Source organism: Triticum urartu, chromosome 3 (genome assembly GCF_003073215.2).
Source record: "Triticum urartu cultivar G1812 chromosome 3, Tu2.1, whole genome shotgun sequence".
Taxonomy (NCBI): Eukaryota; Viridiplantae; Streptophyta; class Magnoliopsida; order Poales; family Poaceae; genus Triticum; species Triticum urartu.
Window position 1 is genome coordinate 573,671,979 of NC_053024.1, and position 26,079 is coordinate 573,698,057.

A 26,079-nucleotide genomic window follows, 5' to 3' on the forward strand; every position below is an offset into this window, starting at 1 on the left:
ATATCCTCCATGGGTCACATTTGTCAAGACAACCGTGCGTCCTAAAGGTAACAGGACATCTCACTTTGCAACGCGTCAAAAGTCGACAAGGATGTGAAGAGAGCTTTTGGTGTGCTTCAGAAGCACTTTGCCATCATTCGTGGCCATGCCGAGTATTGGAACACCAAGATCCTATGGCAAATCATGACATGTTGCATCATGTGTTGCATATAACATGATCATTGAAGATAAGAGAGGCATGCCTTAGAACTTTCGGTGCATCTCCAATGGGGATCCTATTGAGCCGGAGCACAATGCAAATAGGATACATAGATTCCTAGCTTCAAGAACTGAGAAATTCATACCCAGCTCCAAGAAAACTATGACTTTGTAATATTCGTGAATTGTGTGAACCTTAATTTTTATGTTTGGATTTAATATGTGTGTAAATATGTAGTTGAAATGTACTATGTGAACTAAAATTATAAAGATTTGGCTTTTTTCATATTCGTTAAATTAGAGGATCAATTAGAAACGTCACTTCTTAAGAGGAGCAAATATACTTCTCCAAATTATTACAGTTGCATTATTCCTGGATTTATTTTCAGCTGACCAGGGTTCAAGTCCTGGTGTTCGCATTATTTCTGCATTTATTTCACGATTTCCGGCGATGCACTTTTATTGGGAGGAGACGTTTCCGTCAATGGCGAGGCCCCTACGGTGACTTCGTAAATTTCAAGATGACATGCCGGCTCAGTCTCTCGGAGGTACTCATAGAAGTAGAGTGTGCGTGTGTACGTTTATAGGGATGAATGTATGCGCGTATGTATGAGCGCTTGTGTGCTGATGTTCAAATTTTTTTATTACAGCTGCTGTACTGAAAAAAAATTATAACAGCTGTTGGGCTGTCTCGTGGGCTGGGCAGACACGGCTCGCGGACCCTACGGGGTGGCCCTGCCCCGTCAGATCCTAGTGGTCCCCACCACTACAGTCGCGGGACATGGAGCCACTGCACACTGCAGCGCACCGCCGCCGATTCGAGAAACTGCCCGCGGCGGGCGACTAGAGGCCATCCCGGTGCCCCGCACTCCCACCAGGCCGCCGCCGCAGTCGCGGAGATGGAGGATCCATTGCAGCGCGCTCGCCCAGTCGAGGAGCTGCCCACGGCGGTCGACGAGGGTTAGGTATGTCCCGTGCTTTGCGTTTCTGCCCTTTCGTAGCTGTGGCTTATGATTCTGTGTTTCCACAAACTCCGAAATGCTCAGAGGATTTGATCGAAACAAGTATTTTGATTTGAATCCACAGCTTTGCAAGAGAGATTGGGGAATAAAAGGCGGAATTCTTAAGCGACAGTGTAATACAGTAACTAATAAACAAGTTCGGATTTAATGTACGAGTAGCAATTAATGGACCACCGAGTTCTCAAATGGAATAGGATGCTTCATGCTTGAAAACTGATAGGGAGTAGTAATAAACAAGCAATGTTTACAACGAAAAATTGCTAGAAGTTGCAGTTTACAGACGATCAATCACAATGCAGTTAAGCAAACTACCCAACTTTATCTAAGCAAGATGTAATAGTAACATGATAGGCGTTTCCTTTTCACCGTCCAGAAAAGATGGTTGCTTGTGACATCCCATTCCCATCGGTATAGCCAGACGACTGGAAGGAACTCTCCGCGTTGCTTACTCCTGAAATCATCAACTGGAACTGCTTTGGCATTTCAGTATTCAGGGAGTACTTGCGTCGAGGAGTCCCAGAAGCAGACTGCTTGTTGCTTGAAACCGCTGGCAACCACGTTTTGAGCCTTGAAACAACCTCTGTCATGGTGGGCCTGTCGATGGCTGCATTTTCGACGCAGTTCAGGGCAAGGTCCACCGCACCCTGCAGGGAACTGGCATCGTATTGATCCAGCAGCTTCTTGTCTACAACATCACGAATGCTGCCTTTAGCTATCTTTTGCCGCACCCAATTCGGTAGGTGGACGGTTTGAGGGTCCATAAATACTGGGGATTGGCCGGTGATGATCTCCAAGAGCACGATTCCGAAGCTGTAAACGTCTGTCTTGACAGTGAGTTGGAAAGTTGCATGGTACTCAGGGTCGAGGTAGCCAAGAGTGCCAGCAGCAACAGTAGATATGTGTGTGTGAGCATCATTAAAAGCCCGTGAAAGCCCAAAATCAGATATGACCCCCACGAAATTCTTGTCCAGCAGGATGTTTGGGGTCTTCACATCTCTGTGCACTATTGATGGGGTGCATGACTCGTGTAGATACTCCAGTCCTGTAGTTTATTAGAACTCATACTTTATGAATACACACATACGTACACGACCTAAAGGTAGAAACATCATTGAAATACGGACCTTGTGCAGCATCAAGGGCAATATAAAGTCGCTGTTCCCAAGTCAAACTATAATCATCTCCTGCAATCATGTACCAAATTAATGTAAGGGCTATCTGAAACCTGCATGTTAGCATATATATACCAGTTTTGCAATCCCTGCACATATTTTCTTAGATCGACTCTTTGCACATATTTAAGCTAACAGATGATGGTTACAAACACAAATGATTAACCATAGCATCAATTGTCGCGTTAAGATCTAAAACCTGCATAAACAGGCACTTTGATATCACTGTTTTTCATTCTGTTATCAGACATTTTTATATACAGTTCCAGTTAACAAACGGACCAAGATATTGGAATTCTTTTAGCATATATCTCTTAGTTTTTCTTGTTTCTTACTGGCTTTTGAAAGATGCACATGTTTCTAATTTGTGACTATCATGCCATGGTTATGACTTAAGAATTTAATTGTGGTAGCCCCAATTTGTTAACCAAATATCTATGACCGTGCCATGGTTCAGACTTGGAATGTGCAGCTGTAAGAATGCAGCTACGGTTGCCTCACTTGTTAGTCCATTATATATACAGAGTAAATTAGGCCTACCAACTCAACTGTATTGACTAGCAGCAGCAATAACAGTTTAGGCAATCAAACTACACCTTTAACAAGAAAATTCAGTTTTGAAAATCCTGACTGCAGTACCGTGTCAAAGCCAGAATAGTTTTAGAATTTATTTTTTATACTTATGACTAGGTCCTGTCAAAATTTATTCTTATACTGTGAAGCACAATATATTTGTAAAATTTGAGAAGCAGGTGATTCCCAAGTTCTTAACCAAAGCTTAGTGAATTAGGAGAGGGGCTCTTTTGTGTAGAAAAATAAAAAGCAGGGCAATCTTTCAAACTTGCATCCGAAATGTGAAATATTTATACAAAGAGGGAGATATGAAGACAATGCAGCAGGGTTGGTTATCTAATTGGCTAGTCAAACATGAGGTGGTTCATAGATCTTTGGGCTTTGATCACCGAGGAATAGAGACTTTACAAATAAAAGCAGGGGATTGGGATTCCATTGCTGTCATTTTATATGTATATGGTTACAATTATTTACTCTCCCAATGTTGGCATCTGGGTCTGCATGTAGTTGTTGGATTCTCAAGAAGTAAAACCCTGAATTGGTCAACTTACCTTTTAGATTGAGCAGGTTTAGGTTTGATTGAACATTCACTTTTATTGAGTTAAAGTACAAATGCCTCGGTAGAAATCAAATGCAAGTTGGTGATAATAACAAAATGCAAGTTGGATTGGTTAAACATAAGTCAATTATGCTTGATAGATACATTTAGAAAAGTTAAGAGAGGAACCTCCTTTTAGAAGCTGTTGAAGATTTCCTCTGGGCATGAAATCATAAACGAGTGCAAGGCACTTCTTGTTCTGGCAATATCCTTGCAAAGTCACGAGATTCTTGTGATGAACTTTGGACAAAGTTTGCACCTGCGGTAATAGATATAGTTACCAAACATCCTAGAGCTGAAGCCAGTTGCGTCATTTTATTCAATATGGACCGTGGAAATGGTTTTAGATGTCATGCAGACTTGTAGTTTACTTTTGGATTACTTGTAACAAACGTTGGAATAATTGAGGCTGTATGCGTCTATGATGCAGAGGACGGGGGTAATAAAAGCTTCCAGTTTCAGAAAAAAATGTTTCTTGAATAATGTGTTGTAGTGGCCTACTTGATTTTGTGTTGTACCTCAGGGAGGAAGTCTGTTGATTCTGCTATTGATGTCTCCATAAGCACCTTAACAGCTACCTCATCACCATTTTCCAGTGTGCCATGATAAACCATACCAAAACCTCCTTTTCCGATGATTGATTGGAAGTTGTTAGTTATGACTTTCAGCTCTGCGTATGTGAACCGTCTGATATCAATATGTAGGGGAGTTTCCTCTTCATACATAGCATAATCTTCATCGTCTCCTGACTTCCCTGCAGAGTCAAGAAGTTGTGTTTAACATGAAAGTTTAGGTACGAAGCTGCTGTCTTATGTCTGCCACTTATTGCATTGATGAAAGGGAAATTTAGAGCATATAGTTTTGTTTTACCTTTCCAGTAAAACTTCCAGAGTATGCCCATCACTACTAGGAGGGATACCAGTACCACAGGAACTATCACTGCGATGAGCACAGTAGATGTGGTCTTCTTCTTCTTATTTGAACAGTACGTATCTTTGACTTTTGAGCATATGGGATTGCCTTCTAATCTAGGGGCACAATTAGACAACATATAGAAAAATGAACTCATAAGATGTTAGCTATAAAATTATGACTAGAAGATGCCTCAGTTTTCTAACACGACTAACCTACTAAACATGTATGCACTCTGAAAGAACAAACTTCTTGGTTTCTTATCTATGCACTCTAAAAGAAGAAACTTAATGGTTTGTAAATCACCTGCAGTTACTAAGGTCCTTTTCTACGACCACTCATACTGGTTGCCCATAGAGAATAGAGCGTATAGTTACTAGATCGTAGTACTAGTACATGTAACCGAGGACATGCTTGTATCAATTCAATGCTCTGCAGAAGAGTGACTTCACACACTTTTTGTGGAATCCAAATTAGCCATCACAACTTAGTAAAATTTGTAAGTTTTCTTTTATACAACAAGTGAGGCTGCTTCGTCATGGCGTTAGAAAAGTGTGGTAGGCCACAAGTATGACACTAACTAAACTGTGGCCAGAGAAAGTCAGACTTGCATAACACTAGTCTGGTAAAGTGTGGCATATTTGTTATATGTGCAAAGACTGTTGCTAAACCTTGAATTTCTTCTATGAGGCTCAACCCTGTTTCTTTGCGGTGTTCTTTTTTAGTTTGATCTATTTTTTTATGTAGTAATAAATCGTGCAACATTCAGTTAAAACAAAAGGAATTGCGCAACAGAGCAGGCAAACCTTAAGTCAAGCAGACCAGCCTGAGATCTTTGAAGAATAGAATCCGGGATTGGTCCATCGAGCTGGTTATATGACAAATCACTGTAAAATGATAGTTAAAACATTTTCTAAAATTTATATCATTAACCAAAGATTATAATCAGCACAGAAACTTACAGAACTTTGAGTGACTTTATTTGGTAGTCTGGAATAGCTCCTGTCAAATTGTTGTGTGATAAATCCCTACATATGTTTTGTGCTTAGGGTCACAAGGATGTCAAAAATAATCACACTTAGCCCATCAATATTTTGTGGTAGGCACCACTTACAAGTTTTCCAGTGATACCATGCTCATGAATGATATGCCTAATCCACCTTTCAGTCCGCTGGTGGACAGATTTCTGCAAAACAACTCATTTTAATGCAGGTCTATTAATTTAGTGATAGCATTCAGCTAACTTGTTTTTTAAAGATTATTACAATATCATTCTGTGGTTCAGGTTTACACTAAATTACATGTGTTTTCAAGCTTTCAACTAAATTAACTGCGTTTTCAAGATATTAGCCAGCAAGATATGTGACTTAGTGTCTCTTACTAATGTAATGTGCTTCAAAGGTTAAAAATATTGAATTGTGATGCTTAAAGTCCAAAATGTATATGGTACAGTCCTGGTTATGCTCTTACACTGCGACAATCCTCGGATTCTGGTTGCTCTTAGAGTAGTCGCAAGTCAAACCTTCCCATGAATACTCTCTTGGGGAGCATGGATCTCCATTCCAGTTTATTCGTGCCAAGTTGTAGTGTTTCTTGACTTCCTTCATGTAATTGACTACAACACCCAGAAGACAATGGAAACAAATATGAACAGAATAAATAAAGCTGTATATGTTGGCTTTGGGCGCTCATATATATGTATTAAAAAGAAAATAAACATTAACTTAACCAGTTGCAAAGTTATTTCATATCCAAGTTTTATCTATTGAACAGAAGTGAATAAATTGCATGATGATCATGTGAATCTGCCACATATACATGTGTAATGCACGTGCAGTTTATACATTGAACTCACCATCGTCGGAGTCAGTGGTGAGGTTATCCATCCGAACGAGCGAGTACAGCTCAAACGCGTTGATGAGCGGAGGGAGCCTCGACCTGCGTGTCTCGTTCAGGAGGAAGGTCGCAGTAGGGTTGTGCAAGAACCGCCCGTTCTGGTGCATGCTGTCCGCCTGGAATCGTGACGGCGAGAAGTCTGAGAATAGCAATTCGTTGTTGCTGTAGATGTCAAACCTCCTGCTCGGGTTGCTGCTGTTGATCTCGGCAAAGTGGAAGATCGGGAGAAGCTGCAGGTTCTTGGCGTCCAGGTTGGGACCCACTCCCACATTGATCTCGAGGAAGGAGTAGTTCGTGTCTATGGTTGAGGCCTGCTTTAGGATGCCCTCTGGTACCTGGAAGGTGTTGTCGCCGGGTAGTCTCCTCACTGGACTGCTAGTGTTTAGGGTCATCCAGGGGTAGGTGTTGTAGAAGAAAGACCAGGCCTCCCAGAACCGGTCGTACGGGTCCAATGGATATCTTCATAGCACACAAAGACATTAGCTTTTGTTAGAAGTGATTGCAGGTTTCAGGAAACAGATTAAGGAGCAAACACTTTGCCGAGCTAGCCAACCGAATTTAAAACCATTGTCAGGCATAATTAAGATCAAATCCAAAATCATTGTGGATGCCAACTGTATCTTACCTTGTGAGAAATTCAGTGGTGTTACCAAATCTGATCCGCTTAAAGTAGCTGATTGACACCGAAGAATTCACAAAAGGGTACATCAGATCTTGAAGTGGCCTCAGCTCCAATGAAGACACGAACGGAGTCCCTGTACCGAAGTTTATCAGACAGACCGACAGGTTGTTGGCCGGAGCAACGGTGAGCACCTCCTTCCATACTGCCTGATCCCAGTTTGTCAAGTTCACAGCCTCCCAGAAATTGACGCCTATATGTAGCCCGAATAAAAACGTTGACCCATCCATAGTCCTGTTCAACCCATCGTAGTTGCCGTAAGTAAATGTGGCCCTCAGCATATACTTCTTGCCGGTGATGGATGGCAGTGTGTAGCAATTTCGGGAGCCGTTAGGGAAGCTCCTGAGGGTTTTCTGTTGCTCATTCCCTGCACCAGCCATGGACTCTGCTGAAATATCATGGCTCAAACCGCCCTCAACAAATCCACCGTCAGAATAGAACTGTAGTCCTAGTGCGCTATCGTTGTAGGCACTGCTATTTGTCCATCCACAATCGATGCTTACAAACCCTGCGTGATGGAGAGAGTATGTATCAGTTTCATGTGTTTCAAGTTTAAGATTGTCATGACATGTGCAACTAGGTATTTGGCAGCTAAGAATTTGTTGAAATGTAAGATTTCAGAGTGGAACTTCTTAAATTGCAAGCTAAAGTAAAGTGAACTGTGCATGCAGATGGAGCAGAGCTCAAAGAGGTGCATGGTGTAGAACAGTACGTAGAAGGGAAAAGCCGGGAGTATTGCATTACCAGCGGTTGTAGACTGGCCATGGACTTGAATCATGGTGACCAGGATGAGCAGCAGCGCCAGGATCCATGTCAACTCCATGCTCGCCAAGGAACTGAAGCTGATCGCCATGGTTCTCTCTCGCAATTTTTGGAAGCAAGAAACAGCCGTTCAGTACAAAAGACTTGTGCAACTATATAGCAGGGAAAACACCAAACGCGGTGTAGTGTTTTTTCTTAATGGTTTGTTGGTGTTTTGAGTATTTAGTTTGACTTGGGCTTGGCCTTCAATTTAACAAAATGTTTTGCTCACCAGTAGGTAAACCTTGTGGTGAAAGAAATGGATGCAACTTGGCATGGAGGATAGGCCGCACGCCAAATGTCGCGGCGCTCTGCAGTCTTCCGTATGCGGCCAACGAACCGCTCGTCAGCCTGATAGCCAAGTCCCAACTCGGGCACAATTGTTTGGGCGGGCGGGCGAATCGGGCCTGCGGATCGCCCATATCTAAAGCAACTGACGTTGACGGTTCTCTGAACCAGTCTGGTGTGCCAGATAAAACTACTGCTGCGACCTGCAATCATTCAGATAAAAAAAAGGAGCGAGTTCCAGCGAGCCCGACCGATTCGCAGGGCGATATAAGAACGACCGGGTGTGAGCTCGGAGGACGCATGTCCGCCGGTCGGTCGGTCTCAAATGTCAATAGGATTCTTATTATTTTTATGGATCTGTTTAGGACACATCTAGATGTGACATAATTATGTCACATTTAAGTTGATGTCCACTCTGCTTGTGGTCAATTTTTTTGTTTTTTGCTGCTGCATTATATACTTGTGGAAGCTTAGATGTGACATCCTTAAAAAACATCTAGATGTGAATTAGACAAACTGTATTTTTATTACCATGATGATGATGAATATCGAGTTTCATCAGCGCGTACGCGGGGGATGGCACTTGGTCGCGCGTCGAAGACTGTATAGTACTCCCTCCGTTTCATAATATAAGAGCATTTTTAACATTAATATAGTAATTAATGTCAAAAACGCTCTTATATTATATTTACTCTACGTCTATAAGGGATTTGAACTTGGTTCCAATCTACTAATCTAGTTTGGGGTAGGTGCCCCTGTCCCGCTTACGTAGAGGAACGCGTCAATCAACTCCCGCAATCTAGTTTATCGACAAGGCGGCGACGGCTTCCTCGCCCTGTGCCGGCCGCGGTCACTGCGAAATGGCGGCGCACGGTCTGCAGGACCACGCGCGCTCTCCGGGGTCGGCGCACGCGGAGGCACGCCGAGAAACACGGGCGATTCTACACGCGCGCCTCGACTCTCGCATTTGGGGATCGGGGGACCAGATTGCACAACGTTTTCCGTTTGAGGGACCAGATTGCATTACACTGAGCAGGCAAGGCCCTCCCCTCTACCGTCGCCGTCGGGGGTGGCGGCCATGGGTTCACGCACGGCGCGGGATTGCCCCGCCCACCTTCTCTCCCACAAGGCCACCGCCACAACATCTCGGGTCTCCGCCTGGAGGCGCTGCAGTAAGCGGCCGAGTCGATGAGCCGCCTGCGGGCGACCGGCGACGAGGTTAGGTATGTCACGCGGTTGCATTTCTTCCCCTGCATTCGCATCACCATCTTCGTAGCTCAGGTGCCAACTCGCTCATACTAATTAGAGTCGTAGTAACTCCAACCGGGGAAATGCTCAGAGGATTTGGTAGTACGAGCACGTATGTTTAATACGATTCAACAGCATTGCAAGAGGGACTGAGGGATTGGGGGTAATGAAAATGCGGAGTTCTTAAGCTGCAGTGTTTAGCTTGTTTTAGATTTGGTCTGGAACCTAATGTTCGAGTGCCAATTAACAGATCACCGAGTTCTCAGGTGGAAGTAGGTGCTCCCTGTCTGAAAATTCCTTGAACAAAAATACCAAACTTCGCACAATTTCTTTTACCCCTCATCCAAACAACAAGCAGGATCAGAAAATGGAAACAAAATGACTGGATTTCTGTTTATCTACGACCAATCATGACAAGTTGAGCAAACTACCAAACTTTGTCTAAGCAGACGCAACAATAACTCGCAGGCATTTTCCTTTCACCGTCCAGATAAGGGGACCAGTTGTGTCATCCGACTGGTATAGCCAGACTGGAAGGAGCTGGAGCTCTCGTCGTTGACTTCTCCAGAAATCAACAGCTGGAACTGCTTTCGCATTTCATCATTCATGGACTTCGTGGAGGACGGGGAAGCATACTGTTTCTGGCTTGGAGTCGTTGGCAACAACACTTTTAGCCTTGAAACAACCTCGGTCATGCTTGGCCTGTCGATGGCTGCACTCTCTACGCAGTTCATGGCAAGATCCACCACGCTCTGCAGGGCATTGGCGTCGTACTGATCCAACAGCCTCTTGTCCACGATATCTTGAATACTGCCTTTCGCAATCTTTTGGCGTACCCAGTTTGGTAGGTGGTAGGTGTGAGGGTCCATCAATACCGGGGGCTTGCCAGTGATGATCTCCAAGAGCACAATGCCGAAGCTGTAAACGTCTGTCTTGATGGTGAGCTGGAAAGTTGCATGGTACTCGGGGTCGAGGTAGCCGAGAGTGCCAGCAGCAACAGTAGATATGTGCGTGTGTGCATCATTAAAAGCACGTGAAAGCCCAAAATCAGCTATTATCCCCACCAGGTTCTTGTCCAGAAGGATGTTGGCGGTCTTGACATCTCTGTGAACTATTGATGGGGTGCATGACTCGTGTAGATATTCCAGTCCTGTAGTTTACTTTGTCAGCATATGCATACATCACCTAAAAGAAAGCATGCAAAATGAAATGTGAACCTTGTGCCGAATCAAGTGCAATATGAAGTCGCTGTTCCCAAGTCAAACCGTAGTCATCTCCTGCATCAAGACGTACCAAAGTTAATGCAAGTGCCACAAGATACATGCATGGTAGCATACATACTAGCTTTATAATTTTTGCACATTTAACTTCAGAATGATGTTTAAACCACAATGATTAAGCATGTTATCAATTGGTCTATTATGGTCTGAACCTGGCATAAATAGGCACTTGATCTTTGAGAGGTCACTGCTTTTTCTTCTCTTTAATAAGTATTATGGTCTATTGAAGTATTCTTTGAATATGTACCTCTGTCGTTGTTTTGTTTCTTACTGATTTCAAATATGTAACTATCGAGTCATAATTATGACTGAGTAGAGGTATGTAACTGTGGTGCCCCAATTTGTTAGCCGAGTATCTATGACTATGCCATGCTTATGAATTTGGCAATGGACAATTCTAAGAAAAAATTCCAAAAAAGAAAAGCTCAAAGAAGAACTAGGTCCACCAACTCAAGTGTATTGATTAGCAGCAGCAATAACAGTCTATACAATCAACTAAACCTTTGACAAGGAAATCAGGTTTTATTAAAAATCTCCTTGTTTACAGTAGGATCAAGGGTGTCAAAGCCAGATTTATTTGATTCGAGTTTTTTTTAAATTATGCTAGGTCCTGCCAAATTTTATATTATGCTGCAACGCACAATATAAAGTTTGGCGGGTAGGTGGTTTCCAAGTGGTTAATAAAAGCTATTGGCGTGTTGGTCTCTTTATAGTTATTGATTTTGAATGATGTAAAACATTACCTAAGTCAACTATGTTTGATAGAAAAATTGAAATAGTGGAGGGAAAACCTTCTCTTAAAAGCTGCTGAAGATTTCCTCTGGGCATGAAGTCATAAATGAGGGCTAGGCACTTCGTGTTCTGGCAATATCCTTGTAGAGTCACGAGATTCTTGTGATGAACTTTGGACAAGGTTTGCACCTGCAGCAACAGATATAGTTACCAATCATCCTAGAGCTGAAGACAATTGCATCATTTAATTGGATATGGACTCTGGAAAGGGTTGATATCTTGCACACTTATAGTTTACTTCCTATTGAAGAAATTATTGATTTGGCCTAGTTGGTTTTGTGGTATACCTCAGGGAGGAAATCTGTTGACTCTGCTATTGATGTCTCCATAAGCACCTTAACAGCTACTTCCTCACCATTTTCCATTGTGCCATGATAAACAGTACCAAAACCTCCTTTTCCAACGATTTGTTTGAAGTCGTTTGTTATGTGTTTCAGGTCTGCGTATGTGAACCGTCTGATATCAATATGTAGGGGCGTTTCCTCTTCATACATAGCATAATCCTCATTGTCTCCTGACTTCCCTGCAGAATCATAAAGTAGTGTGTTACATGAAAGTTTTGGGTGAAGCTGCTGTTTAATGTCTACCACCTATTCCATTGATGAAAGAGAGTTTAAGAGAGGAAAATTTTATTTTACCTTTCCAGCACAATTTCCAGAGTATGCACATCACTACTAGGAGGGATACCAGTACTACAGGAACTATCACTGCGACGAGCATGGTAGATTTGGTATTCTTCTTATTTGAACAGTACGTATCTTTGACTTTTGAGCATACGGGATTGCCTTCTAACCTAGTGGCACCATTACACAACATATAGGAAAAAAATGAATTAATACAATGTTAGCTACAACAGCTCTACAAAATTATGATTAGAAGATGCCTCCATGTTCTAACACGACTAACATGCTAAACATGTATGCACTCTGAACGAATAAACTTCATGGTTTCTCATATATGCACTCTAACAGAAGAAACTTGATGGTTCGTAAATTATGTGCAGTTACTAAGGTCCTTATCTATTTCTCATCTTGAATGCCCATAGACAATAAAGCTTTTATAGTTACTAGATGCTAGTACATGTAACTGAGGGCATGCTTGAATCAATGTAATGCTCTGCAAAAGTGTTGCTACACACACTTCTTGTGGCACCTGAATTGGCCATCACAACTTCGTCAAATTTGATAACTGTTCACATGTACGACAAGTGGTGCTGCTGCGGCATTTTTTTTCTTTTGGAAAAGGAGGATTACGCCCGGCCTCTGCATCAAGCGATGCACACAGCCATGGTGCTGCTGCAGCATGACATTAGAAAAGTGTGGCACGACACAAAATATAACACCAACTAAACTGTGGCCATAGAAAGTCAAACTTGTGTAAATCTTGTTTGATGAAGTGTGGCGTATTTACATTGTATTTGCAAAGACTGTTGCTAAACCTTGATTTTTCTATGAAGCTCAACCCTGTTTCTTTTGAGTGTAGTTGTTTAATTTGATCTATTTTTTCTGTAGTCAAAAATTGCGAAACATTCAGTTAAAAGAAAAGGAACTGTGCAACAGAGCTTACAAACCTTAAGTCAAGTAGACCAGCCTGAGATCTTTGAAGAATAGAATTAGGTATTGGTCCATCGAGCTGGTTATATGACAAATCGCTGTAAAATAAAGTTAAAATTATTCTCTAAATTTTATATCATCAACCAAATATTATATTAAGCAGAGAGACTTACAGAACTTTGAGTGACTTTATTTGGTAGTCTGGAATAGCTCCTGTCAAATTGTTGTGTGATAAATCCCTACATATGTTTTGTGCTTAGGGTCATAAAAAATGTCACAAATAATCCCATTTAGCCCATTAATATTTAGTGGTAGGCACTACTTACAAGTTCTCCAGTGATGCCATGTTCATGAATGATATGACTAATCCACCTTTCAGTCCACTATTAGACAGATCTCTGCAAAACAACTCATTTTAGTACAAGATAATAGCTAGTAAGGCACGTGACGAGTGTTTCTTATACCATATACAAATACAATATACTTCAAAGGTTAAAAATATGAATTGTGATGTTTAGATTCCAAAATGTATATGGTACAAGTCCTGGTTATGTTCTTACACTGCAACAATCCTCGGATTCTGGTTTCTCTTAGAGTAGTCGCAAGTCAAACCTTCCCAGGAATAGTCTCTGGGGGAGCATGGATCTCCATTCCAGTTTATTCGTGCCAAATTGTAGTGTTTCTTGACTTCTTTCATGTAATTGACTACAAGGCCCAGAAAACAATGGAATTAAATATGAACAGAATAAAGAATGCTGTATATGTTGGGTATGGGCCCTCATATGTATTAAAAAAAATGTAAACATTAACTTAACTAGTTGCAAAGTTATTTCATATGCAAGTTTTATCTATTTAATAGAAGTGAATAAATTGTATTGATCTACTCCCTCCGTCCCATAATGTAAGACGTTTTTGGACTCTAGTGTAGTGTCAAAAAACGTCTTACATTATGGGATGAAGTGAGTATTTATCTACTATAGTCTTGGCCATGGCTCATTGGCAATTGAACTTTAGAAGGTTTCTTGCTAAGGAGTTACTACTGAATCAGCTGGTTGATACACTTGTTTCTATTACTTTAATGTGGATATTGATAATGTAAAATGGAGTTGAGGACCTTCGGGAGTCTACACAGTGAGATCTTCGTAATTAAGAATTGTTTAAATGCAGGAAGCTGGAGGTGCTGTTCCACCAACTGAATAAACTGCATGATGATCATGTGAATCTGCTACGTATACATGACAAAAGTGTAATGCACATGCAGTATATACATTAATCTTACCATCGTCAGCGTCAGTGGTGAGGTTATCCATCCGCACTAGCGAGTACACCTCAAATGCATTGATGAGCGGCGGGAGCCTTGAGCTGCGCGTCTTGTTCAGGAGGAAGATCGCAGCAGGGTTGTGCAAGAACCGCCCGTTTTCATGCATGCTGTCTGCCTGGAATCGTGACGGTGAGAAGTCTGGAAACAGCAAGTCGTTGTCGCTGTAGATGTTGAACCTCCTGTTCTGGTTGCTGATGTTGATCTCGGCAAAGTGGAAGATCGGGAGAAGCTGCAGGTTCTTGGCGTCCAGGTTGGGACCCACTGTCACGTTGATCTCGAGGAAGGAGTAGTTTGTGTCTAGGGTCGAGGCCTGCTTTAGGATGCCCTCTGGTACCTGGAAGGTGTTGTCGCCGGGTAGCCTCCTCACTTGAGTGCTAGTGTTTAGGCTGATCCAGGGGTAGGTGGTGTAGGACCAGGCCTCCCAGAACCGGTCGTAAGGGTCCAATGGATATCTGCATCATACACAAAGACATTAGTTTTTGTTAGAAGCAATTGCAAGGATTCAGGAAACAGATTAAGTAGCAAATACTTCATTCCTAGCTAGCCAACTCACTTCTAAACTATTGTCAGGCATAATTACGATCAAATGCAAGATTTTGGATGTCAGTCTTGTCTCACCTTGTGATGAAGTCAGTGGTTTGACCAAATCTGATTCGTCTAAAGTAGCTGATTGACACCGAAGTATTCACAAAAGGGTACATTGAATCTTGCAGGGGCCTCAGCTCCAACGCAGACACGAACGGAGTCCCTGTACCGAAGTTTATGAGACAGACTGACACGGAGTCGCCCGGAGCAACGGTGAGCACCTCCTTCCATATTGTGCTTGATGGATCCCAATTTGTCAAGTTTACCGCCTCCCAGAAATTGGCACCGATATGGAGCCCAAATAAAAATGGCGACCCGTCCATGGTCCGGTTCAACCCGTCATAGTCGCCGTAAGTAAACAAGGCCCTCACCAGCTTTTTACCAGGGGTGGATGGCAGCGTGTAGCAATTCCTTGAGCCGTTGGGGAAGCTCCTCAAGGTTTTTTGGCTCTCATATGGGGCACCAGCCATGTACACTGCTGCTATTTGGTGGGTCAAACCGCCCTCGACGAATCCAACGTCGGACTGGTGCTGTATTCCTCGTATGCTGCTGTCGGTGTAGGGAGTATTGTTTCTGTATCCACAGTCGAGGCTTATGAACCCTGCATAACGGAGAGTATGTATCGGTTTCATGTGTTTCAGGTTTAAGATATGCTCAGAGATCACAACTCTAGATATCCAATAGCTAATAGTATGCGAGTGTTAAGATCAAAGTAAACTGAGATTTCTTAAGTTGAACTGACTGAAGTAAACTGAGCTGTGCATGCAGATGGAGCAGAGGTCAAAGAGGTGCAGGGATCTATCTAGAGGGAAAAGCAGGACGACGCGGATTTCATTACCAGTGGTAGAAGAAGGCTGGCCATGGACTCGAATTGTCGTCGTGGCCAGGACGAGCAGCGGTGCCAAGATCCACGTCAGTTTTGTACTCGCCGAGCTGATGATCGCCATGGCACTCTTGGGTTTTTGCAAGGCCTTGCAGGCGAGAGGCATCCCTATGTGCCACAGAGCAACCCTGTGCACTTATATGGCAGAGGAAACCAGCTAACGCGGCCGGTTTAGTTGTATTTTTAGTGACCCGAGCTCAATCGGCGCGGTGTGATAAAGAAAGCGAAAGCTTTGTCCATCAGTAGGTGAACTGCTACTTGCATTAGTCTAAAGGTAAGACTTGCCATGGAGTTCAGTTTGATAATCTTTGCTAGAATCAGCTGCCCGTCAGCGTGATAACGAGGCCCTACCTGCAGCTCGCTCCTTGAGCGCACGCTGATCTTTCTTTTGAACCAGTCCGCTGGCTGTGCTGGAGTAAAGAACTGGAACAAGCTACAGTTATTAGAAGACCAAAACCCAGTGCGACCAAGCTGAGGCGCATTCCCAGACTGAGCTGATATAAAGTATGAATGCTTTTCTTGACATTATTATGCGAGTTTTTAACCCAAAGCGAAGATGGACATGGACGTATGCGCGGCGGGGCAGTGTGAACGAGGACGACGCAGCACCCTCCAGGCCTCCACCCCTTCTTTTCTCCACAGGCAAGACCTGGATTTGTTTTGTCAGCGTAATCACGACGACGACCGTGTTGACTGCACGGGGGTAGGAAGAAGAACACACCCACCCAGACTGCACTACATTCTACGTACATACCGGCCGGTTGTTGGACAAAACAAAGTTTATCTATAGGTACATCGGCTGTCCTTCTTAATAGTGTCCCAGGGCCAGACGTTGAATGTAGAAGAGGGGTATGGCAGGGTGACCCCTCTCTCTCTCTCCGTTGTTGTTTGTTGTGGCTACTGGTTTTCTTCAGACCATCTTAAGTGATGCAATGCAAAAGGAAGCTCATACAACCACCTGTGATATGTTATTCTTGCCATGATTTCCCAGTCCTCCGGTGTGTATCCAGTAGGCATGCAGATGACACTCTTACTGAGAAACAGGCTACGGTAATATAGAAGACAAAATGAAAGATGCAGTTCCAAGACCAAACCCAGCATGGCCAAACTGAGCTGATATAAGAAAGAAGTAATCGATAATCCACTTTTGAGCCCGGGCTCATCTGCACGCATGCCGAGGAAAAAAAATCAAAACAAATACTACAAAAATTATAATTTTTTTCTTTTGCATGGTAGATAATTTGATACGTGAGGTTCGCTTCAGTTTTCAAATCATTTGGACATCTGAGCAGCTCTCGGCAAAAAAAGACAAATTCGGGATCTGTAAAAAAAGCTTACCGTTCATGCATTGTTTTGACCCGATTTGTCTTTTTTGCTGAGAGATATTGAGATATCCAAATGGTCTGAAAATTGGGGCGGACGCGACAAATTTTCTACCATGCAATTTTTTTTGGAATTTTTTGATTTTTTTATTTGTTGTGATTTTTTTTACTGGGTGCGGATGAGCCTGGGCACCGAGACACTGCACTCGGAAGGAATGCTTTTCTTGACAATACTATGCGATGCTTTTTTTAACCCAAAGTGGGATGGACTTTTGCGCGAGCCCGTGTGAGGGAGACGAGGACGACGCGGCACCCTCTGCCCTTTCCTTTCTCCAGAGAAGGGACCTGGCCGGGTTTGTATTGTCACCATAATGACGACCGTGTTGAACGCGCGTGGCTAGGAAAGAAGAAGATCCCGTTGAATACGTATACATGCATACATACCGGACAGTTGTTCGATGGTTTGCATCCTCAGTGGCGGAGCTAGCACAGGATCATTTTGAGGGCTGGTCGGAGTAAAGGCCAGATGGTGGTTGTGCGGAGGCCCCCTCCCCGGGCGGTTGACCAAAATTTGGCTTTATGAAGTGGTAAAAGTCCCTATTTTTCTCAATCTATGTCATCCCAAAAAAAATTCTTCACAAAAGTTACCAGGCTTGGGGGGACCACAACCCCCCTAGCCATACACATAGCTCCGCCAGTGATCCTGTGCATCCAGCATGAGCATCAAACAAAGCAGAACGCGTCATGAGCTAGCACAGGATCATTTGGGGGGGAGGGAGGGGGGGTTGACAAAATATGTCTTTATGAAGGGGTAAAAGTCCCTATTTTTCTCAATCTATGTCATCCCAAAAAAATTCTTCACAAAAGTTACCAGGCTTGGGGGGACCACAACCCCCCTAGCCATACACATAGCTCCGCCAGTGATCCTGTGCATCCAGCATGAGCATCAAACAAAGCAGAACGCGTCATGAGCTAGCACAGGATCATTTGGGGGGGAGGGAGGGGGGTTGACAAAATATGTCTTTATGAAGGGGTAAAAGTCCCTATTTTTCTCAATCTATGTCATCCCAAAAAAATTCTTCACAAAAGCTACCAGGTTTGGGGGGGCCACAGCCCCCCTAGCCATACACATAGCTCCGCCAGTGATCCTGTGCATTCAGCATGAGCATCAAACAAAGCAGAACGCGTCCTGGTTTAAGCTCTCTGAATACATGGGAGGATTGGCCGAATGATTATTTTTTTCATTTGAAAATACCCACATGCGTCACCGTCGCGATGATGCATGCGTGCACGATACTCCTTTCGTTTCTAAATATAAGTCTTTTTTTATAAAAATTCTAATATGAACTATTCCATCCATTCTTAAATGTAAGTTTTTTTAGATATTCCATTACAAACTATATATATATATATATATATATATATATATAGACATATTTTAGATTGTAGATTCACTCATTTTACTTTGTATGTAGTCCATAGTGGAATCTTTAAAATACTTATATTTAGAGACAGAGGAAGTACATATGAAGCAAAATGACTGAATGTACACTCTAAAATACATCTATATTCATCTATATGTAGTCCATATTCAAATCTCTAAAAATACTTATATTTAGGAAAGGAGGGAGTAGAGCGCATCTGGCTGGCAGGTTGTTGTATGATAATGACCGCTTCTCCTTGCCTCGAGTGGCTTCCGGTGCCCCGGGGAACCTCGTAAGGGCTTGATCTTTGCCTTATACTTCCTCCGTTCTTAAATATTTGTTATTTTAAAGATTTCAAATAAACTATTACATATGAATGTATGTAAACATATTTTAAATGTAGATTCATTCATTTTGCATTGTATGTCGTAGTCATTTGTTGAAATCTCAAAAAAAGGATAAATATTGAGAAACGGAGGGAGTATTTCGTTTGGGTGGTCTTGGACAACATTGTTCGTGGAGTGATCGGCGACGGTTTTTTTTTTTTTGGGGCTTTTTCTGTGTACGACCATCTTTGGCTTCCTTGGAAAGCTAGTTTTGTAAGGCCTCTCGATTCTGTCTAGCTAGATCTGGGATGACTGTCTAACCAGTTTTGTCGCCTTTTTCTATAGGTCGGTCGTCTGATCTTTTTTAAAGAAAAGGCTTGAACTGACCTTGATTTTGTATTAATAAAGCCATCAACCAGCTATAATAATAGCCAACAAGACCTTACAAACAATGAAAAATAAAAGAAAATCAGGACGCAACCCTAGACGGCATATACAGATTGAAGAAGGAAAGCTACAGACTACAAACATACAGGGCCGGTCCTATGTTTTGGGAGGCCCTAGGCGAACTCGACGACATGGGCCCCTATGTGCTAAGTCCTAAGACCATATATATGTATGCGTGTGTGTTATATATATGACTTATTAAGAGTAACTTTCAGTCACACATCTTTAGTTTAAAATTTGACTATAATAATTCAAATGACTCCATCGAGAACAATAATAACCAAATTAGACTGACTCCATCGACAACAATAATACTTCAGTGCTTCAAAAAAGGTTTCTTCGGGAGTAGTTTCTTGCCCCTGTTCTTCAATGACATCAACATTGCTTGAAGATGTAAAGAAGTTATTCAAAGAACCCTTCAATGGTAGAATTTTCGGATCACTTTCTTTCTTTTTTCTTCTTTTTTCAGCACCCGACAATTGCTTCTTCTTAGGTAACATGGCAGGCTAATGTCCTACAATCACGAAGAAAAGATCAAAAGAGGATACAAAGAATTAGGAATTTATACATCAGATGATTGGAACCCTAGACATGTACATAGAATGACAAAAAAAATGATAGATTGAATTAGAAAATTTTAAAACTTCGTGCATACTGAAATTGGAGGATGGATCATGGATGTATAGTTGAATCCGTAATTAAATACTAAATAAAGAATAAATAAAGTGCTGAAATTGTCAAATTAGGGTTTGGGGGATGGACTGGAACTGAGGAACATGGATGGAAACATTCAAACGTACTTTAGGGATTGGGGACGGCCGCGTTGCAGACTTCAAGACTTGTAGTCGCCAGTCGGATGTATACTTATATACGTATTGCCGCGGTGCCGCCTTGCCGGATGCCGGATGGCCGGGCCGCTGGGTTGCTGAACTGTCGTGCAGCACGCGCTCCAGCGGGCAGCGGGCCAGCGGCGGGCGAGGCGAGGATGACACGGCAAGGCACCGAGCGACGGAGCGAGGAGGCCAACGGGCGTCACGGCGCCTGACGAACCTAACCTATGAAGGAAAAGGAAAACGAGCAGTCGTCTGTCTGCCAACTGGCGTGAGTCACGGTGCCGCTTCGCGACTTCGCGTTCGTTAATCGATCAGCGATGGCTCGCTAGCTATTTGATGGGCCTAGCCCATCTTATTTCTTTTCTCTAGTTCTTTTGTATTATTTTTACCTATTTTTTGCTGGGCTATAATATAGATATATACTTTGTCATGGGCCCCCCTCCTCGCTTGGGCCCTGGGCCGTCGCCCCGCCGCCATACCCCCAGGGCCGGCCCTGCAAACATATTGTATAAGCACAAGGGGAACCAGGAGTCGTTCCCTCCATCCTCCCCGCTCCCCCTCCCCCTCCCCGCGTAGCTGGCCACTCCGGCCGCGGCTGCCACCAACCAGCCTTGATGGGGTGCAACCCTCGGTCTCCTGGATGCGGGAGCAGCGGCTGTCCGCCCGGGGGTGGCGTCGCTCTGCCCAGCGGTCCGTTGGCTGCCCTACTTCGTGGGAACAGGTTCAAGCCGAGCGGGCGGCAGATCCAGATCAGCCGCCGCGTATCTTGTAGCACGGCGAGTCCTCTATCGTTGCCTTCACTGTCGGACCGACGGATCTGGCCGCCCATCCCTCATCCCAGCACCAGCGCCTTAAATCCATCGTCGTTGTGCCCTTTGGCAATCAATTCCTCTCCTATCAGGAGGATGGGGAGGGATGGACGGAGGTCGTTTCGAGGAAAAGTCGGAGCGCTGGCATGAGGCCGACGGGCAACACGATGCGCTCAAAGGCTCCCCGCTCGGACCGCATTCACTCTTCCCAGCGATCCAAGGACCGCGCTGCCTTCTTAAGAAGGTTCCGCGGCAAATGTTTTCGTTGCCTGAGAAACACCACCGGAGAAAGGATTGCAGAGACCCACTGAGATGCGTTTTCTGTGAGCTCCAAGGGCATTTCGGGAGAGAGTGCCCAAGCCGCCGCAAGCTGCTGGAGGCCGGCCGTGTCGACCCGAAGCCGACGTCCACCAGGGTGCCGGTGCGGGAGCGACTCTGCCTCGACCCTCCCTCCCGCCCCGCCCCACCGCCGACCCCTCCGATGGTGGGCTTCTCCCACACCGACCCGTCCAGAAGGCTGCGCGACAGCAACAAGATGGTGGTTGCTACCCCGGCGCTCGAGCACGCGGAGTACGTTCTTCGCCAGCACACGGTCACCCTCACGGCCGCGGACCAGACGCATGCCACAAAGCCCATGGCGGTGGGCCGGGCCGTCGATGCTCAGCTCTACACTCCGCCCCATCTGCTTCGTGTCACGGCGCACCACCCTGAAGCCTTTCTGGTGCATTTCGATCAGCCGGCGCACCGGGACAATGTTGTCCATCGCGGCATCATCAAGATGGACGGCGGCAAGTACTTCGTCCGAGCCTGGCACCCCGACGACCACGCGGCCATCCTGAAGCTCAACCTCCATGTGCGCATCGTCGTGGAAAACCTCCCCATGCAGTTCTGGAGCCTGGAGGGGGCGAACGAGGCGTTCGGTGACTTCGGCCGGATCGATCGCCTTGACAGCCGCACGTACGAGCGTGGGCACACTAAGACCTTTGCATGCTGGCTGTGGGGCTAGGACGTCGCCCACATCCCGACGAAGAGGGTGCTCTGGGTCCTGCGACGGGGCGTGGGGCGTGTCGATGAGATCTCGGTCTCTCCCCGCCAGACCACAACGTGCCTCCTTCGCCGGGCGTGCACTGATACGACCTCATCATCCATGCGGATAGAGTGGAGGACCGGACTCCACTCTCGCCGCGATCCTCACACTCCGGCTAGAGCGGACTGCCGTCCTCCGAAGAAGAATACAACCGCCCCATGCCAAGGCTCTCTGAGCCGGGCTCTTGGGTGGCTGGCATTGAGGATGGCTAGAGCAGGACGAGACGTAGTGTCCTCCAAGTGGCCACGTCAGGATGCAGCAGCTTCCCCATCCTCGGCGACAGGTGTGACCACGACGGGGACGACAACGGCAGCCGTAGCAGCAGGTCCTGGAAAGACGCACTCCGGGGCCACGGCCGCCAGTCCAAGAGCAAGGCGCCTGAAGCGGTGGAGCAGCACCACCGTAGCAGAACTCTCGGCCCGCGCCACCACAGGGTGGGCGCAAGGGGCCTGTCGGTGCAGCGTGCGACGCCGCCCCTGCCCCTGGTGCCAAGAGCCCCCACCCCCCCTCCGGAAGAGGACCCGATATCTTCCTTCTTCACCTTCGCCGACTCAAGCAGGGCCATCTCCCCCCACCGCGGACTGACTGCATGCAGTTGGAATCTGAGAACGCTATGCTGGAGGCCCTGGCCACCCCTCTCGATTTCGAGGAAGACGCCGACGTCTCCAGCAATAACAAGCGGGAGGCCGAGCACACCCCACTTGCGCTGCTCCCCAACATCATGCCCTGTGCCACCCAGCCAACTACTGCATAGATAGCATTTCAGGTTGAGGCAGTCACCCAAAAGGTCAACACCATGCAGATTTGGAAGAGGTCGGGCACCACAGATCTTCAGAGCCTCTTTGCCCAAAAGCCGGTTTCAGTGCTTGCCTCCCCAAAGCCGCCTCGCTCTTCAGCTCCCCCAAGACCAGAGCAACCTCAGTTCCCTCCCGCATAAGCGCAAGAAAGGCTGCAGCAAACTGCACGGTTCCGGTGGCGCAAAGATCAATTCTCCGGCTGGTCCAGGAGCTGGGCAAGATGGGACCAAGTGACAAGATGACTCCACAAGCTACAGATGCTCTGTTCAAGAAATTTGAGGTGCCCCTGACCAATGAAGACATCGACGTGATTGCTTGCCTCACCAACCTGAATGTTGACGCCCTGAGGATGATCGTGGCTGGCATGATCGGCCCTGATGGCGCTGCCAGCATGGCAGTTTAGTGTTCTAGATGTGTTTTAGCCTTCTTAGTCTTCGTCGGCGGCTGGCCTTAAGCCAGTTGGAGTTAGGTTTATCTTCCATGTTTAGTCTCAGGTTAGCGAGCAAGGCTAGACAACGACGGGGTTTTGGGCATGTTGGTGGCCATCATTGCCCCCCCGGCACGTCTGGTGGTGTATTGTATCCCTTATTTTAGCAATGATAGTCGACGGAGAAAAATCTGTGTGCCCCCATGAGTACAAATTTCTGCAATGTGTTATCATGGAATGTGAGAGGCCTCAACACCCCAGCTAGACGTATGACGATCAACGAGGTAGCAGTTACACATAAGGCAGTGATTCTCACAATACAAAGAAACAAAGACCGAGCAATGGTCACCTACCTTAGTCAGGGAGATTGGTGGATCTGCGCTGCAAGGGTGTGTAGTGCTGCCCGCCCTGGGTACTAGGGGAGGAGCGGCTATTCTCTGGAATAAAGACTGGGTCTCGATCGCATCACATGCAATTGGCAGATTCACAATCACCGCAAAGGTCACAGAAATCAGGAATAATTAGCAATGGTGGCTCACAATAGCATATGGCCCAACCAATGATGCCCTCAAAGAAGATTTTCTGCAAGATATTGCCACCAACGCGCCACCAGCAGGAGAGCCCTGGTTAATCATTGGAGATTTCAACATGATTTATGAAGCAAGGGACAAGAGCAATTTGAACCTGAAGAGGAGAATAATGGGAAGATTTAGAAAAGCCCTTGATCAAGCGGGCCTCAAAGAGATCAAGTGCCAAAATAGATGTTTCACTTGGAGCAATGAAAGAGAACAACCAACTTTCTGCAGCATTGACAAGTTTTTTTGTAATGTGGAATGGGAAACGACCCACGGAGGCTCCATTCTGAACGCTGCAGCAACGTCTGTCTCTGACCACTGCCCGTTGCTTCCGTCACAAATCATAAACCCTCCGAGACCGGAAAGATTCAGGTTCGAAAACCACTGGCCAAAGCTTCCTCAGTACGCAGAGACAGTAATACATGCATGGACTAGACCGGTGCCCCACGACTGCCCTTTTATCCGGCTCAAGGTCAAGATGAGAAGAACAACAAGGGATCTCAAAACCTGGAGCAAGTCGATGATGAGCCAAGCTAAAATTCAGTTCCACATTGCGCAAGAAGTAATCCTCAGACTAGATATCGCGCAAGAATCAAGGCTGCTGTCACCAGAAGAACACTACCATGGAAAGCAGCTAAAATCTGGAGTCCTGGGACTGGCGGCCATAGAAAGGGCGCGGAAGAGATAGGCCTCGAAGGTGACCTGGCTAAGAGCAGAAGACGCTAGCACAAAAAAATTTCATGCAAAGTATAGCGCCAGGAAGAGAAAAACTTTATTCAAACACTTAAAACAGAGGATGGTGCAATGATTGTTGAGCACAATGAAAAGGCAGCAGAGATACACCGGCATTTTTTCAGCCAGCTTGGGTCAAGATCGCAACGGGCTCATACGTTCAACTGGGAGGCACTGGAAACGCCAACCATATCAGGGCAGGGAATTGATATTCCTTTCACAGAGGAAGAAGTGTGGGAATCAATCAAAGCCTCTTTGGCTGAAAAAGCACCGGGACCGGATGGCTTTATGGGCAAATTCTTCAGAGCTAGCTAGAGTACTATAAAAGAGGATATCATGGCTGTTTTTACAAAATTCTATCACGCAGCAAGCTCAAACTTTGAGGAGCTAAACTAAACCTTCATAGCCCTGATCCCCAAGAAGGAGGAAGCGAGAGAGGTCAAAAACTTCAGGCCCATAAGCTTGATGAGCTCGGTTGCAAAATTGATCGCCAAAGTACTCTCAATTAGGCTCGCCAAAGTCATCGGAGAGGTTGTTTCCCCGGCACAATCGGCATTTCAAAAAGGAAAATGCATACATGATAGTTACCTCTATGTGTAAGGGTGTGTGAAATCGTTGCACAGACACAACAAGCCGGCTCTCCTTTTTAAACTAGACATAGCAAAGGCTTTTGATTCGATGTCCTGGGATTATCTCCTGGATCTGCTAGAACAGCTAGGTTTTAGTGTTAGATGGAGGGATTGGATCGCCCTCTTGCTCTCCACGGTGTCCTCATCATGCCTGCTTAATGGAGTCACCGGTCCACCGATCCTACATAGGCAGGGCCTACGGCAGGGCGACCCACTATCGCCCCTGCTATTCAACCTAGCAATTGACACTCTTCATCGCCTCCTGGCCGCTGCTATGGAGCAAGGAATTCTTGCCCCTCTACCTGGAAGGGGAGTTAGCATGAGAGTTAGTCTCTATGTTGATGATGCCATTATCTTCACGAACCCAGACAAGCAGGAGGTCGATACTTTGTTAGATATCCTGAAGATGTTCGGCGATGCCATGGGCCTTAGACTAAATCAAGAGAAATCTTCTGTTGCTTCGATTAGATGCCAGGGACTAAACCTTTTAGAGGTGTGCTACCTCTTGAGCACTGCGTTGGTTTTCCCTTGAAGAGGAAAGGGTGATGCAGCAAAGTAGCGTAAGTATTTCCCTCAGTTTTTGAGAACCAAGGTATCAATCCAGTAGGAGGCTATGCGCGAGTCCCTCGCACCTGCACAAAACAAATAAATCCTCGCAACCAACGCAATAAGGGGTTGTCAATCCCTACACGGTCACTTACGAGAGTGAGATCTGATAGATATGATAAGATAATATTTTTGGTATTTTTATGATAAAGATGCAAAGTAAAATAAAAGCAATGAAAATAACTAAGTATTGGAAGATTAATATGATGAAGATAGAGCCGGGGGCCATAGGTTTCACTAGTGGCTTCTCTCAAGAGCATAAGT

The 26,079-nt window shown here is 45.2% G+C and overlaps 2 protein-coding genes and 1 long non-coding RNA gene across 4 annotated transcripts; 1 reads left to right on the forward strand and 2 right to left on the reverse strand.

The window, feature by feature from the left end:
- Window positions 1–943: 943 nt before the first annotated feature.
- Window positions 944–15,824, forward strand: LOC125545093. 2 transcript variants are annotated; one of them, XR_007299894.1, is made up of 5 exons: window positions 944–1,163; window positions 7,722–7,992; window positions 8,087–9,362; window positions 15,047–15,131; window positions 15,687–15,824. It is a non-coding gene; the product is annotated as an uncharacterized LOC125545093 (long non-coding RNA). The 2 variants fall into 2 exon arrangements; XR_007299895.1 differs by lacking the exon at window positions 15,047–15,131 and having other exon boundaries at window positions 7,722–8,013; window positions 15,687–15,823.
- Window positions 1,407–7,930, reverse strand: LOC125545092 (probable LRR receptor-like serine/threonine-protein kinase At1g51810). The gene is made up of 12 exons (XM_048708955.1): window positions 7,795–7,930; window positions 6,997–7,558; window positions 6,331–6,830; window positions 5,946–6,090; window positions 5,590–5,661; window positions 5,438–5,503; window positions 5,282–5,362; window positions 4,434–4,591; window positions 4,082–4,317; window positions 3,693–3,822; window positions 2,345–2,404; window positions 1,407–2,262 (listed from the first exon to the last, which is right to left on the reverse strand). Exons 1-12 carry the CDS (start codon window positions 7,901–7,903, stop codon window positions 1,583–1,585), a joined length of 2,799 nt encoding a protein of 932 aa, XP_048564912.1. The 5' UTR covers window positions 7,904–7,930; the 3' UTR covers window positions 1,407–1,582.
- LOC125545091 (senescence-induced receptor-like serine/threonine-protein kinase) lies at window positions 9,647–15,907 on the reverse strand. The gene is made up of 12 exons (XM_048708954.1): window positions 15,757–15,907; window positions 14,952–15,519; window positions 14,292–14,785; window positions 13,573–13,717; window positions 13,339–13,410; window positions 13,186–13,251; window positions 13,030–13,110; window positions 12,098–12,252; window positions 11,747–11,982; window positions 11,459–11,588; window positions 10,605–10,664; window positions 9,647–10,537 (listed from the first exon to the last, which is right to left on the reverse strand). The coding sequence occupies exons 1-12, from the start codon at window positions 15,905–15,907 to the stop codon at window positions 9,867–9,869; spliced, it is 2,829 nt and encodes a 942-aa protein (XP_048564911.1). The 3' UTR covers window positions 9,647–9,866.
- Between the last annotated feature and the right edge of the window lie 10,172 nt (window positions 15,908–26,079).